This window comes from Notolepis coatsorum (genome assembly GCF_963971535.1).
Source record: "Notolepis coatsorum genome assembly, chromosome: 9".
NCBI lineage: Eukaryota > Metazoa > Chordata > Actinopteri > Aulopiformes > Paralepididae > Notolepis > Notolepis coatsorum.
The window spans coordinates 99,045,574-99,059,743 of record NC_140173.1 but is presented as its reverse complement, the minus strand read 5'-3'; the positions used below and the strand labels follow the sequence as shown (position 1 = coordinate 99,059,743).

The 14,170-nt window shown below is 44.2% G+C and overlaps 1 protein-coding gene across 1 annotated transcript in view; it reads left to right on the top strand.

The window, feature by feature from the left end:
• Nucleotides 1-14,170, top strand: part of kcnq5a (potassium voltage-gated channel, KQT-like subfamily, member 5a) — a gene marked incomplete at both ends in the record, with an annotated part of 123,074 nt that overhangs the window by 42,444 nt on the left and 66,460 nt on the right. The window contains 2 exons of the mRNA XM_084321946.1: nucleotides 12,823-12,998; nucleotides 13,791-13,916. Of these exons, the coding sequence (XP_084178072.1) occupies nucleotides 12,823-12,998; nucleotides 13,791-13,916 (302 nt within the window). The remainder of the gene's footprint in view (nucleotides 1-12,822; nucleotides 12,999-13,790; nucleotides 13,917-14,170) is intronic.

The window sequence follows — 14,170 nt, the reverse complement described above, 5'->3', positions numbered from 1 at the left end:
GGCTATTTAGACCTGTCATTGAATCCCCAAGGCGCCCAGGGGAACGACAAGAGGGGTGTGACACTTCCTAACTCCAACACTTTTTGAATAGAAAAGAAGGAAGCATCAACAGTATGTATCCCAGTCTACACAGCCAGGGGTAAAAAAATTTCACATTTTTACATCCCACCACCCTCCCATAGGAAGGAGACGGGGATCCCCAGAGAGACTTCCCACGTGAGCTGTACAGATTGAAAAGAATATATTGCACCTTGAGCCATGTAAAAAATTGGTTTTAGGGCTCTCCGGGGAAGAGGCACTGAACCCATACACACTCAACAATCGAATTGAATCGAATACATATACAATAGAATAGGACACCTTCTAGAGGGTCCACTCACTTTGACAATCTGAGGAGGAAGGCTCTGTACTCTGATGGAGGCTCCCTCACATGGAAGAAGGAGTCCGAACTCACAGAAGGCCCGAATAGGCGCTTGGTGAGGAGGAGCCCTGACCACCCCCCTGAAACAGATCCATCACATGGACCTGAACAGCACACGGAAGTCCTACCAACAGAGACGCGCACGGTGACGTACTCTATGGCGGGGGAATTCCTGCGGTGCACACGCCCAATATACCAGGCCGTGGGACCAGGAAACTCCCCCCCCCCATAACGTGCCGAACCGCCACGTGACGGGAACCTTGAAGGACATAGGGTGTACCCCTGACCGACAGAAACAAGGGGGAGAGGAAAGGTTACCAGTTCACCCCTTTACGACCCCACACCCATGATACGATGTAATGACAAAAAGAGAATATGACACAGTCATAGTCAGCTCTATGAAGCGTTTGACAGCTCCACACAGCGCATGAGCTAACCTGCTATCTGATTTTTACTAAGGAAAAAACACAGAATAGAGAGGGCTCTAAGAGCCCCGGTCCAACATACACATGTGCTTCTGTGGCCAGTCCAACCCAGTTGTAGGTCACATGACACACACAACCCATCATCACCTACAGAAAATGGCAAAAACACTCTACAGAGGAACGCCGTTTTTCATAATGAGAGAATACATAATTCTCGATTAGTATCGGCCACAGGCCTTGCTAAGCACACACGACAGCGACCAAACAATCTTTTCGTTTAGGAAAATAAAGTTTCTCCAGCTGTTTTAGCACAACCTCAGCAATCAAGCTAAGGGTTACATCGCATCCCTACCACACAAAAAACACAATTTAGTGCACAACATGTCTGATAGGAGGATGAAAAAGTCCCCAGGGAACCGGGGGGAAACACAATCCTCTTATTTTACCCCCAATACGGCCAGTTAAAACAGGAAAACCTGTTAATATGTGAACACACTGTTCATTGTCATCACAGGCTGAGAAAAGAACATTCTTTTACTCACTTGTCACTAAGCATAGCTTCATAGGTTAATTACCTTAGTTGTGAGTACACGGTACATATAAACACCATGATGTTTCTCACACAACAACCAGATCATTACATCTGTAACAACAACCCGATTTGCATGGAGAAGCTAACTGCCAGTGACAAAAACAGCTCACACATAACTCGCGTCGTATCCTAAATGCATTGCAGCAACACACGTTTGGGAAAACATCGTTATTCACAACACATTTAGAAAAGTAAAACCAGAAGACGTGTTATAAGGTCTGGTCAAACCTTGTCCTACCCGGAACGTAGATCAGCGAAGTGCAGTCACAGACACCGTAGGAACACAGCCGCTCCTGTGTTGTTCGAACTGGGCAGCGTCGCCGCTCCAACCCGCACTACAGTCCTCTTTGTTGACGCAACCTTGCCGTCCTGGCTCAGGGCAGGGTCGACGAACATCCCCTGTCAAGGATGACGTCGTAGTCAAGAGTGTAAAACATGTTACAATCAAAGCACGTTCAACAGAGTAGCATTAAGCTAATGGCCGCTCCAACCGTTCGGGCGCTACTGCCCCTGCTCGCGAGACGCCGAGCTAACGGCGCACGCGACCAGAAGCGAGCTTGCGCGGCGCGCAAGGAGCTGAAGCTCCCCGCGCCAGGCCTTGGCCTATAGCAGCAAGCTAACGTTACCTAGTGATCACGACATGCTAGCGCCGCAGCTAACAGCTGACTGGCTAACAGTAGGCCCAACCTAAGTAGGCCATGCAGCGATCCCAGCAGGCTAACGCAGCAGCTAACAGCTGACTGGCTAACCGTAAGCTAAGCAGCTATCACCTGAACATGTATACAATGACATAACACTCACCCAGACAGGCCGCCGTTCTGAACCTCTCCTCACTTTTTAAGAGAAAAGAGAAACAAGATGTCAACACTGCTTTACAACGGTGATTTTACCAACACCCGACGGAATCAGCACAATACCAAACTGGCCTGTGTAGCTGACTTGAACATGGATCTGCCGCTATCGCACATCCATGCACATATCTCCTCGTGAAGGAATACTCTCATTTGGATATGAAAGAAGGGGCTTAACACGGGACAGAGAGAATCCACTCGTCCAGAACACACAGGGATCACCAGTGTTAATGGTCGCGGCCCACTAGTTAAAACTACAATGGTCTTCAGACCAAGGCCTTCTGTCGCCTAGGTGGCTGAACAAAGGACCCTAGCCTGGGGCCGGTTTCCATAAACATTGTCAAGTAGCCCCCATAGCACTAACAGACAAGTGAAGCCCGCCAGCAACAGTACTCACCCAACCTGAAACCCACCGCTTCTCACAACAGCGGCGCGTCCGACAGTTCAGCTGTGGCCTGACAGGTTTCACCCCAACAAACACAGCAAGGAACTGCAGTTGAGAAGCATGCAGCGGCGTGCTCCCAATACGAAAACCGGTGGAGGGTTTTTAGAATGATCATCATCTTCCAGACACTCCAGTACGAAGACAATATCGCCGTATTTTCTCGAAAATAGTGAGAGAGAAAATAAAGATATGATGTCAACGTATCCTTGTTTCCCAAAGCTGCTCCTAATCCTTTCCATCATGGTGTCAAGTGTGGGGATCTACCGAGGCACTTCTTCCTTGTGGTGAAAGCGAGAAGGAGGCGAGTGGGTGGCCCCACCCCTGCTTATATGGGTAAGCTGATAGGGGTGTGGTCAGACGAATATTGGGATTAAAGGTACATTTGTGGTCTTTATTCAGTGCGCGTGCACATATGCGAGATAGTGCAGAGAGCGATGCCGAGCGAGAGCGTATACGATACAGAACTTATCTGCTGCTTTTATTAAGAAAGACCAGAACTGTTTGCTGGAGCCTATTATTCACTTATTCCCAGAGAGCGGGAAAACTGCAATAATTACCCCGATTTATAAGTCGGGTGACAAGGACATGGCAAGTAACTACAGGCCCATTGCCATCCTAGCTGTAATTTCAGAAATCCTAGAGAAGATTGTTGCTGGACAGTTGATGGAACATTTAGAGGCCAATCAATTGCTCCATCCACAGCAATTCAGGTTTAGACCTACATATTCCACAGAAACAGCTCATTGTTATCTTATTGAGAGGGTCAGGGGTCTATTAGTCAAAGGAAATGTTGTAGGGACAGTGTTTCTGGACCTAAAAAAGGCCTGTGACACAGTTAATCACAGTGTTCTTTTGTTTAAGTTAAAACATTTTAAGATATCCACAGAATCAACAAAGTAGTTTAAGTCATACCTGGAGGGGAGACAACAGTGTGTCAAGGTCAATGGGGAGAAATCCAAACTGCTTGCCAACAGCATGGGAGTACCGCAAGGGTCTGTACATGGGCCACTGTTATTCACCATGTACATTAATGACCTACCGCAAAGTTGTCCAGGTGTCAGCTGCCAGATGTACGCTGACGATACCGTCATCTATGTGTCTGCTAAAACAGCTAGCATGGCAGCTGAGCACCTGACCCAGGTGTTACATAACCATTGCTGGCCTGTAATTTATTAGAGTGCTGGCGATGTAGCTAGGTCCCTGTCCATTTAGAGCTTTGTATGTAAGGAGAAGGACCTTAAAGTCAATTCTAAATGTTACAGGAAGCCACTGTAAAGCAGCTAAGACTGGACTAATGTGCTCTCTCCTTTTGGTCCTAGTTAGCAGTCGGGCTGCAGAGTTTTGGATTAGCTGAAGCCTCTCTGTGGTTTTCTTAGGGAGACCTGTGAAAAGTGCATTACAGTAGTCTAACCGGCTAGATATGAATGCATGAATTAGCTTCTCAGCATCGTTTTGATTAATAAATGGTCGTATTTTTGCTATATTTCTGAGATGGAAGAACGATGTTTTCGTCACTTTGTTAATATGAGAATTGAAGTTCAGTTCTGAATCTATGATAACCCTGAGACTAGTGACCTCAGATTTGATCCAATCGGTTAGTCCTCCCAGGTTCTTTATTAATGTTTCTTTTTTTCTTTTGGGGCAGATAATTAGAATTTCAGTTTTGTACTCATTTGGTTTCAGGAAGTTCTTACTCATCCATTTATTTATTGCCAGTAAGCAGTCTGTAATGGAGTTAATTCGCTGTATCATTTGGTTCAGCAGATATGTACAGTTGTGTATCATCCGCATAGGTATGGAAACCTACATTATGTTCTCTGATGATATCACCCAGCGGTAACATGTAAAGGGAGAAGAGTAAAGGACCTAAGCAACTCCCTTGTGCAACTCCATAGTTGTTGTCATATATCTCAGACACTTGATGAAAGGACTACACTCCCAGAATTCAATGTGATCAATGTCACTCCACACCAATTCACACCTGAACAAAGGCCCAGCTTCTAGTCTGTCGTTCCTTTGTTATTCCAATGACTGGACCCAAGAGGCCCAGAGAGAGTTTTGTGTGACACACACAAGCTAGTGTGACACACAACAGCCAGAATATTTATATCTCGTTTATATCTCTATAAATATATTTTTTTAAACGGATAGAATATCACACAATTTTATTAAAAAAACATAGAGAATAATAATCAACAAGAAACATCAACCCTGTATTGTACAATGAACAACCATATATATCACTGGGGTGCAGAGTCATTAGAAATGTATTTTGAAATATATTGTGAATTACAATATTAATAATACATAGGTGCCTCATATGATATATAGGGAAAGCTATAGTTTAGATTGTTGTTGGCTAACTAACTCGTTTTAGATGGTTGTTAGCCTTGATACTAGCAAGACATTCCAGTTGGGGTTGGAGATCACTGTAAAACTACAATTTAAATAAATAAATTATATATCACATGGGCAGTGTTGGGAAAGTTCACTTTCTATATGAACTAGTTCAGTTCTCAGTTCAGAAATATGTGCGTCCAAACGATACCACTGAAAATGCGAGCACAGAAAGACTGAAAATGCTGTAACGCTGCCACAAATGTACAAAATAAACGTCCTTCCTGTTTTAGACTTCGCTCTTTTATTTTGAACCCCCCCCCCCCCCCCCCCCCCCCCCCCCCCCCCCCCTGACCGGAAGAGTTATTGTTGTTATCAGCTAGCTTCCAAAAGACAGGAGAGAAACACTGCGGCTCACATGAGCTGCTCGTACACACACGCACTCTGCCATTCAGCATGCATCTGAACCAATCACGTTGTCCGAAATCTGCACCAGCCAATGTGAGGTGGCAGGCTCTGGTATTATGATATGGGGCAGAGAGCGACAATGTGAGAAACACAGAGCAGGCTCGCTGCTCGCACACACACTATCCCTCCCCCCTCTCTCTCTCTGAATGAAACGGAATGCATTGGTATCATTCCGGAATCACGTTTCAACCAAGTGATTGCCTACAGTGATCAAGTAAATAAAACGTCCAACTCGCGCAACGACTCTGCAACAAGTCGAGTCCCGTGGATATTATTGCGAGAGATAATTCATACATATTATGAAAAGCCAATGTGTTGTTTATAATCTGGAGGGGGGTAGCGACAAGTCTCTGCGGGGGTCTAACACCTATTCAATGTGCACACACCGCTCTGTCTCTCAGTGTGTGTGTGTGCGTGCGTGTATGTGTGTTTCGTGATGCGATGTAGTTCTCTGGAAAACCGGGATAATTACAACCATACCATCTAGCAATAATTAAACATATTTACAAGTCGTATTAAGTTTTGCAAATAAGGAGACATATATATATAACATCTCAAAGCACTCAAAGATGCCATTTCTCTATTTTGACCGATTTCTGAAATGCGCGACACTCTGGCCATTTCTGAGACACCCTCTCGGCCTTTGTTTACCCGGGTGCAAACAGTGAGGTCTGACTCCAGAGGCTTAACACGTGCCAGCCACGGCATAATTTGTTATTTCATGCCAACCGCTGAGTGCCAGAAACGAGATATGCCGTTTTTTAATCGTTATTTTTTTTATTAGCGATTTCCATTCATATTTCATCAATCTAGCCTCACGTTACCACTGGCACTCTCTCTGAGCTCGAATTGGGAAAACACCGCCCCCTATCGTCTCTCCGGATGGTACTGCACCCCATTGGATTAGACTGAATGAAACGCATGGGAAAAAAAGAGTCCGGATTCCACATTTTACTTGTCAGGCAAGTAACCGGAGACGATCCCAGTCATCGCCCACCATCAGAACAGTGTGGAATATGTCTTTCGACCACCCAGCGTTGGATCAATAAACGCGATCGATATTTGGAATGGCGATCAGGAATTGAAATAATCTTTTTGGAGAACATCTGATCTGAGGTAAGGAATCGATTTTACCAGTATTGGGATAATCAGAGCTGTTTTCACCTATATATCAACGTGTCCCATATGTGTGTGTGTGGCTGTGAGTGTGTGTAGCTGATCAGGAAATTAAGATAATCGATTTTTCAGCCCGCTTCTATAGCGTGCATAAGTACACATATACTATCGATAATCTAGCGTTTATTTGAAAACGATTCATAAATAGGCCGAAAAATTACAACGTGTTTTGTGTATTACAGTAAAGCGCGATTCCTGCAGAATCCTTTTTTTTCTGAAAGTTTAAAAAAACAAGCGTTTTTTTAAATGGTATAAAACGGAAATAAACCGATTAAAAAACAATCCGTTTTGACAATGTTGACTGCAAACAAGTCATTGATAAGCGACGGTCGTATTAGACACATAGCCATAATTTAAGATATAGTTTATGCGTTCACAAATGTGAGCGCTCTGTCATTGAATAGAGCGTCGGCACTCAACAGGGTATATAGGACTGGCACGGAAAGTGTTAAGAGGTTAAACCTCTTTTTTTTTTGATCAAACCTTTTTTATTATTAATTACATGAAACAAGACAACAAATTAACCACAATCACAATACACAGAACTTCACGGGAAAATAACAAAAACAATAATATATACAAATTTCAAAATTTCAAATTTTCAAGGTTTCAAGGTTTCAAGGGGGGCTATCTAATAAATGACCAAATAGTGAAGAAATAGCTAAATAGCTGCCCCCCAATAAAATCCCCAGTTAAATTCAAGACATAACAAAAGACAAGACAGACAAGACATTTCCTCCTCCCCCTCCCATGAGACCGCCGGACTCCCCCGAACAAGCACCCCAACCCCGCTCAGCCGCACACGGCGGTCCTGACCTTCTCAGCTGCTGCGAACCACAGGTCAATCCCAGCCTGCCCTACCCCAATCACCCGCGCCGTGGATATCTCAAGATAAATCACATCCAACAGTGTTAGGGACCAGTTAATCACTGTGAGCTTCTCAGGCTCCTTCCACCTCAATGCTATTAGCTTCTTCGCTGCAGTGACGCCCGCTAGGACAACCCTTTTCAGTTGTACGGACGCGGTAGTGTTGTTATATCGTTCAGGAGTAGCGTAACAGCTGTGAATGGGATAGTTAAGCCACACAGATCTGAAAGTTTGTCCGTTATTGACCTCCAGAAGCAGGCCACTGGTGGGCAATCCCAATACATATGCATATAAGTGCCAGTGGCCTTTTGAGAGCACAAAGTGCACCGAGAGTCGGTTATCAGTCCCATAGCAAATAACTTCCTAGGTGTAAGATAGGTCCTATGAATATAATTAAAATTAATTTGCTGGTGATTGGGGTTGCGGGAAGACAATGCCACATTTGCCCAAACATCATCCCAGTCAAACTCGGGGTCCAACTCCGGGATATCCACACGCCAGATTGTATCCAATGATACATTTTTATACGTGGATTGAATTAAGAGCGTATAAAAGTCTGAGACAAACCCTCTGGAGGTCGACCTGTCCACTATGAGCCTGAGGAAGGGGTGTGGGTGCAAAGCTTGAGCCCACGGCACGCCATGCGCCCTCAGCGCTGACCTTAGTTGAAGGTAAAGAAAGAAGGACTCGCCGGGAAGATCATAAAATTCTCTTAAGTCCTGAAACGCACGGAGGCCGTTCTTATCATAAATAAGAGTATGAACTCCCCTCCTCTGCCATTGAGGAATATTAACCGGCTTGTGCCCAACAAGTAATTGCTGGTTATTAAAAATTGGAGAGTCCAGGTGCCATGGGCATTTAACCCCACACGACTTCTGTACATTACGCCACGTTTGGATCACGTGAGTTATGATCGGTCCATACCTCAGCCGGCATTTCGAAATAGAGACAGTGGAGTACACCACATCCTGCAATCTTAGCGGTGAGACCGCCGCCGCTTCTAAGGAGCGCCAAGAAACAGCATCTACAGGGTCTAGCCAGCACATCAGAGGTCTCAGTGAAAAGGACCAGAAATAAAGCTTAAAATCAGGGATTGCGAGGCCCCCATCTTGTTTCCTACGTTGAGTAGTAGCTCTTTTGATTCTCAGGCGTTTGTTATTCCAGATAAACTTAGATACCATCGATTGTACCTTGCGCCAGTGGTCTATTGGAGGGGGCAGGGGGAGCATTGAGCTAACAAAATGTATCCTAGGCAGGACGTTCATTTTGATTATGGAAGCTCGGGCTTGTAAGGAGTTAGGAAGGGACGACCATCTGTCTAGATCCTGGCGTATTTTATCATAAGTACCCGTGAAGTTGTACTTAGTAGTTTGACTCAGCGTGGGGAATATCTCTATACCTAAGTATTTAAAATGTTCCACTATGGGGATATCAGCTGGTAGTCGCACCGCCTTGGCCAGCTCATTAAGAGGTAGGCAGGCTGATTGGTTCCAGTTAATCTTAAAGCCTGACAATTTACCAAAGTCGTCGATTATTCCCAATAATTTTGTGGCCGACCGGGAAGGGTCATCCATAAAAATCAGTAGGTCATCCGCATAGAGAGCAATTTTGTGTGGTGTATTATTGATCATTATGGGGACGATGTCCTCCGATTGCCTAATAAATTGGGCCAATGGTTCGAGGGAAAGCGCAAATAGTCCTGGGCTCAGAGGACAACCCTGTCTAGAAGATCTGGAGACTGGGAAAAGTGTGGAACAGTTTTTGCCTGTCAGTATCATTGCCGACGGCGAGGCATACAGGACTTTAATCATATGAATAAAATTCTTTCCAAGACCCATGACCTCAAGTACCTTCCACAGGTATGACCATTCTAGTCTGTCAAACGCCTTCATGGCATCCAAAGACAGAACAGTGGACGGAGCTGTATTGTCTTTACTGTTATCGACTACATGCAACAGCCTCCTAAGATTATCTGCAGCCAGGCGCCCCGGGATAAAACCAGTTTGATCGCAGTGTACCAATACCGTCATAAATCTCTGCAGGCGGCGGGCCAGCACCTTGGCAAACACTTTTAAATCGGCCCCGAGAAGACTCAAGGGCCTATAGCTACCACAATCATTGGGATCTTTGTCCTTCTTGAGAAGTAAGGAAATCAACGCCATGTTGACATCTCTTGAGAACTCCCCTTGTTCGATAGCGTAATTGATCATATCGAGCATCAATGGACCCAGTTGGTCCCAGAAAACTAAATACACCTCGGGTGGAATACCATCCCAGCCTGGTGCCTTACCCCTCTGCATTTCAGCAATCGTCTCCCTTAGTTCCATAAGAGTGATCGGTTTCCCCAGTTCCTTAGCCTCTTCCTCAGAAATGTGGGGTATCTCAAGCCCGCCAATGAACAATTCAAATTTAGAGTCATCGAGATTAACCTCTGAGCTATATAACTGTGAGTAAAACTCTTTAAAAGTGTTGTTGATCTTTTTCGAATCAGTAGTGATTGTACCCTGTCGCGTCTTGATCGAGGGGATATCCGAGAAATTATCATTCGAGCGTATTTTCATTGCCAATAGATGGCTAGGCCTGGAGCCGTGAAAGTAGTAATTTTGCCTTGTCCTATGTATCAAGAACCCAGACTGTTGTTTAAGTATGGAGTTTATTTCCTTCTTGACTATCTTACGTTGTGTGTTTAGTCGTTCACTATAGTTAGTTTGCAAAGATGCGTATAGGTCCGCATATAATGTTTCCAGTCCTTCTAGTTTTTTTGACCGGGATTTACGCAAATTGGAGGCGAAAAGTGTGACATGACCCCTGATAAATCCTTTCAATGCGTTCCATAGGACCCTGGGGTCATCGACCGTGCCAACATTGATCTGCAAGAATTCAGCTAGTTTACTCCTGAACTCAGAACAGAAATCATCGTTCTTTAATAAGGTTGAGTTAAAACGCCACCTGGGAGCTCTCGTGGAGAGCCTGCCAAAGGTTGCCACAAGGAAAATCCCCTTGTGGTCCGAGAGAGCCAGGGGAACCAATGAGACGTCGAAACTATCAAACATTAGGGGATGCGAATGCATAGTCTATTCGAGAGAAGGTTTTGTGTCTGGCAGACAGGTGAGAGTAATCCTTGAGGGTGGGATTGGATAAGCGCCATAGGTCTGCGAGCCCCGTGTCCTGGGCCCACATCCTGAGGGCCTTAGAGGACCGTTTTTGGTCGCTTGTTTCAGAGGACCCGGACCTATCCATCTCTGCATCCCAGCACGCATTAAAATCGCCACCCACAATGAGAGCGTATCCAGTAAGTTCCAACATATTCTTCGTGATTGTATTATAGAACACTGAATCAAATGTGTTAGGAGCATACAATGCTATTATTGCCATCTTCCTATGAGAGAACTCAACTTTTGCTATAGTAATCCTTCCCTCCGTGTCCGACCACACATCCAGGACTTTGATATCAAAGTTACGTCTTGTAACTATGACGACTCCTTTCGTCTTATCATCGGCTGAGGATGAGGAGATAACGTGATATTGTCGATTTGCTAGCCTTGACACATCACCCACCAATAAATGCGTCTCACTAAGGAGAGCAATGTCAATATTTCTTCTCTTCAATAACCAAAGGACACTGGCACGCTTGTGTGGGGCGTTCCAAATTAAAATATTCAATTTAGCCATGGTCGAGTTTGTCTAAATGCGTAGAGAACATACCAGTGCAGCCAGGCTGAGTACAGAGGCGCTGATCCAGGCGGGCCCAGACGGTCAATCCCAGGAGTTCAGAGGAGGAACAATTACACACATATAAGACAACAGTACATAAAACACAGAAAAATACCACCCCAGTTACAACCCCCCCCCCTTCTACTCTAAACCCTAACCCACCCGCCCTATTATAAACCCTCCTATACCCACTCTCCAAACCCCTCCCTATGCCCCATCCGCTAAGGATGGTCATCTTCCTATCATTTCCCACTGGAGTCATGGATCCAATAAGACGCTCTCCACTCCGGCCCCCCTCTAGATAAACCCCTGATTAAACCCCCACTAGTCCAATAAACACAAATTAAAATTAAAATTAAATTCAATAAAGATATCGGTCGAAAACCACCGTGAGCCTTGGCCCTAACATGAGACAACTATAATGTAAAAAATACCTATTATTATATAATAACTCAACATCAACCCTGTAACCATCTACTTCCGAGTCTGCGTATTAATGTCGCAATGTTATAACATAAATGGATAAAGGAAAATTCAAAACAAAATTAAATTAAAGCATACCAGCAGATAGTCTAAGGCAGGATCGGATCAGAGGTAAATTGCGCAAACAGATGTCATTTAAACATCGACGTCATTTAAACATCGACAATAAGAAGAAAGGGAAAAAAGGGGGTTATGGTCAAAGTGCACACATGTAACAGCCCCTCTGATCAGGCACAACGGCTGGAATGACATAACCTATGTAAGAATAGAATAAGAGGTTAAACCTCTTAACCTGCAAAGTCCATCATGTGGGACGTTTGTAGGACGATTTGCCCACCGGCACTTTGGCGACCCTAGTGGCTCGGGTGTGCATATTTTGTAATACAATATATATATCGAATTGAAGGCTTATTTGTTGCTTATTTGTCGATAGTGACAAAATCCGACAAAATCCGTTCAGCGGTTCTCGAGTTACATGCCGGTATTTGAGGCTTGTGCAAAGTACATGGTATTGCACAAAATACCACTCCCGACTCTTGGGGCTCTAGTTCTGCCAGATCCGATCTCGAAAATGATTGTGGAGGGTTGTAGCCAATGAGTGTGGCTTTCCAATGATACCCCACCTGGGTATGTATGAATCACGGATCTGGTGAAAAACAGGAAGAGAAAAACAGCAACTCAAGTTCAGACCTATGTTACTCTATTACGTTAGCACTAAAATATGCAGTTCTCAAAAACTAAAACTAAAAAGGCCACTTTTGGGGGTGCAGGTTAAATGTAAATATTATAATTGCACTCCACACAGTTTTTATTCCTCTTATTATAATTGACCTCCTCTTATCTCTTCTCTCTCTTCTCTCCATTTACCTTTCTCTTTCCCTGTTTTCACTTACCTATATCCCTCTCTCTCTCTCTCTCTCTCTCTCTCTCTCTCTCTCTCTCTCTCTCTCTCCCCATATCACTTTATTTATTAATTTATTTCTTATTTTCTCCATCTCTCTCCATCTCTCTCTCTTTCTCCCCATCCCTCTGTCTTTGTCCAGACATCATCGTCCTCATCGCGTCCGTTGCCGTGGTTTCAGCAGGTAGTCAGGGTAACGTCTTTGCCACCTCAGCACTGCGCAGCCTGCGCTTCCTCCAGATCCTGCGCATGGTGCGCATGGACCGCAGGGGAGGCACCTGGAAGCTGCTGGGATCTGTAGTTTATGCACATAGTAAGGTAGGACATTAAAATGCAGCCAGAGGCCGAGTCTCTCCTCTAAAGCTTGTTTTCATTGTAAAGTCCTGTATGTACAGTATGTACCGTATGTACTGTATGTACTGTATGTACTGTATGTACCTTATGTACCTTATGTACTGTATGTACCATATGTACCGTATGTACCTTATGCACTGTATGTACCGTATGTACTGTATGTACTCTATGTACCGTATGTACTGTATGTACCGTATGTACCGTATGTACTGTATGTACTGTATGTACCGTATGTAATATATGTACTCTATGTACCGTATGTACCGTATGTACTGTATGTACTGTATGTACCGTATGTACCTTATGTACTGTATGTACTGTATGCACTGTATGTACCGTATGTACTGTATGTACTGTGTGTACTGTATGTGCTGTATGTACTGAAATACATATGGTACATACAGTATATATGGTACATAAGGTACATTCAGTACATTCAGTACATACAGTACATACGGTACATACAGTACGTAAGGTACATACGGTACATATGGTGCATACAGTACATAAGGTACATTCAGTACATTCAGTACATACAGTACATAAGTTACATACGGTACATACAGTACATACAGTACATAAGGTACATACAGTACATACAGTACATAAGGTACATACAGTACATAATGTACATACGGTACATACAGTACATACAGTACATACAGTACATAATGTACATGCAGCACATACGGTACATACGGTACATACGGTACATACGGTGTGTGTGTGTGTGTGTGTGTGTGTGTGTGTGTGTAGGAGCTGGTGACAGCCTGGTATATAGGTTTCCTGGTCCTCATCTTCTCCTCCTTCCTGGTTTACCTGGTGGAGAAAGAGTTCAACAAGGAGTTTGCCACCTATGCTGATGCACTGTGGTGGGGGACGGTGAGCACACACACACACAGTTTCAATGTTATCATGTTTGATATCATGTAGTAGTTGTGTGAATACATTGAATAAATGTCGCAAAATGTACTGAAAACTTTGAAGGCTTTTTTCTCCACAATATGTATTGGTGACATCCGATATGTAGTAGGGCATAACTCGCTTGATATTTGAAGTAGAAGGATGATATTTGTATCATTGGAAAGCTAACATTCTCCTCTTTCCATTGGTGTATACATCTCAAAATGTGTTTT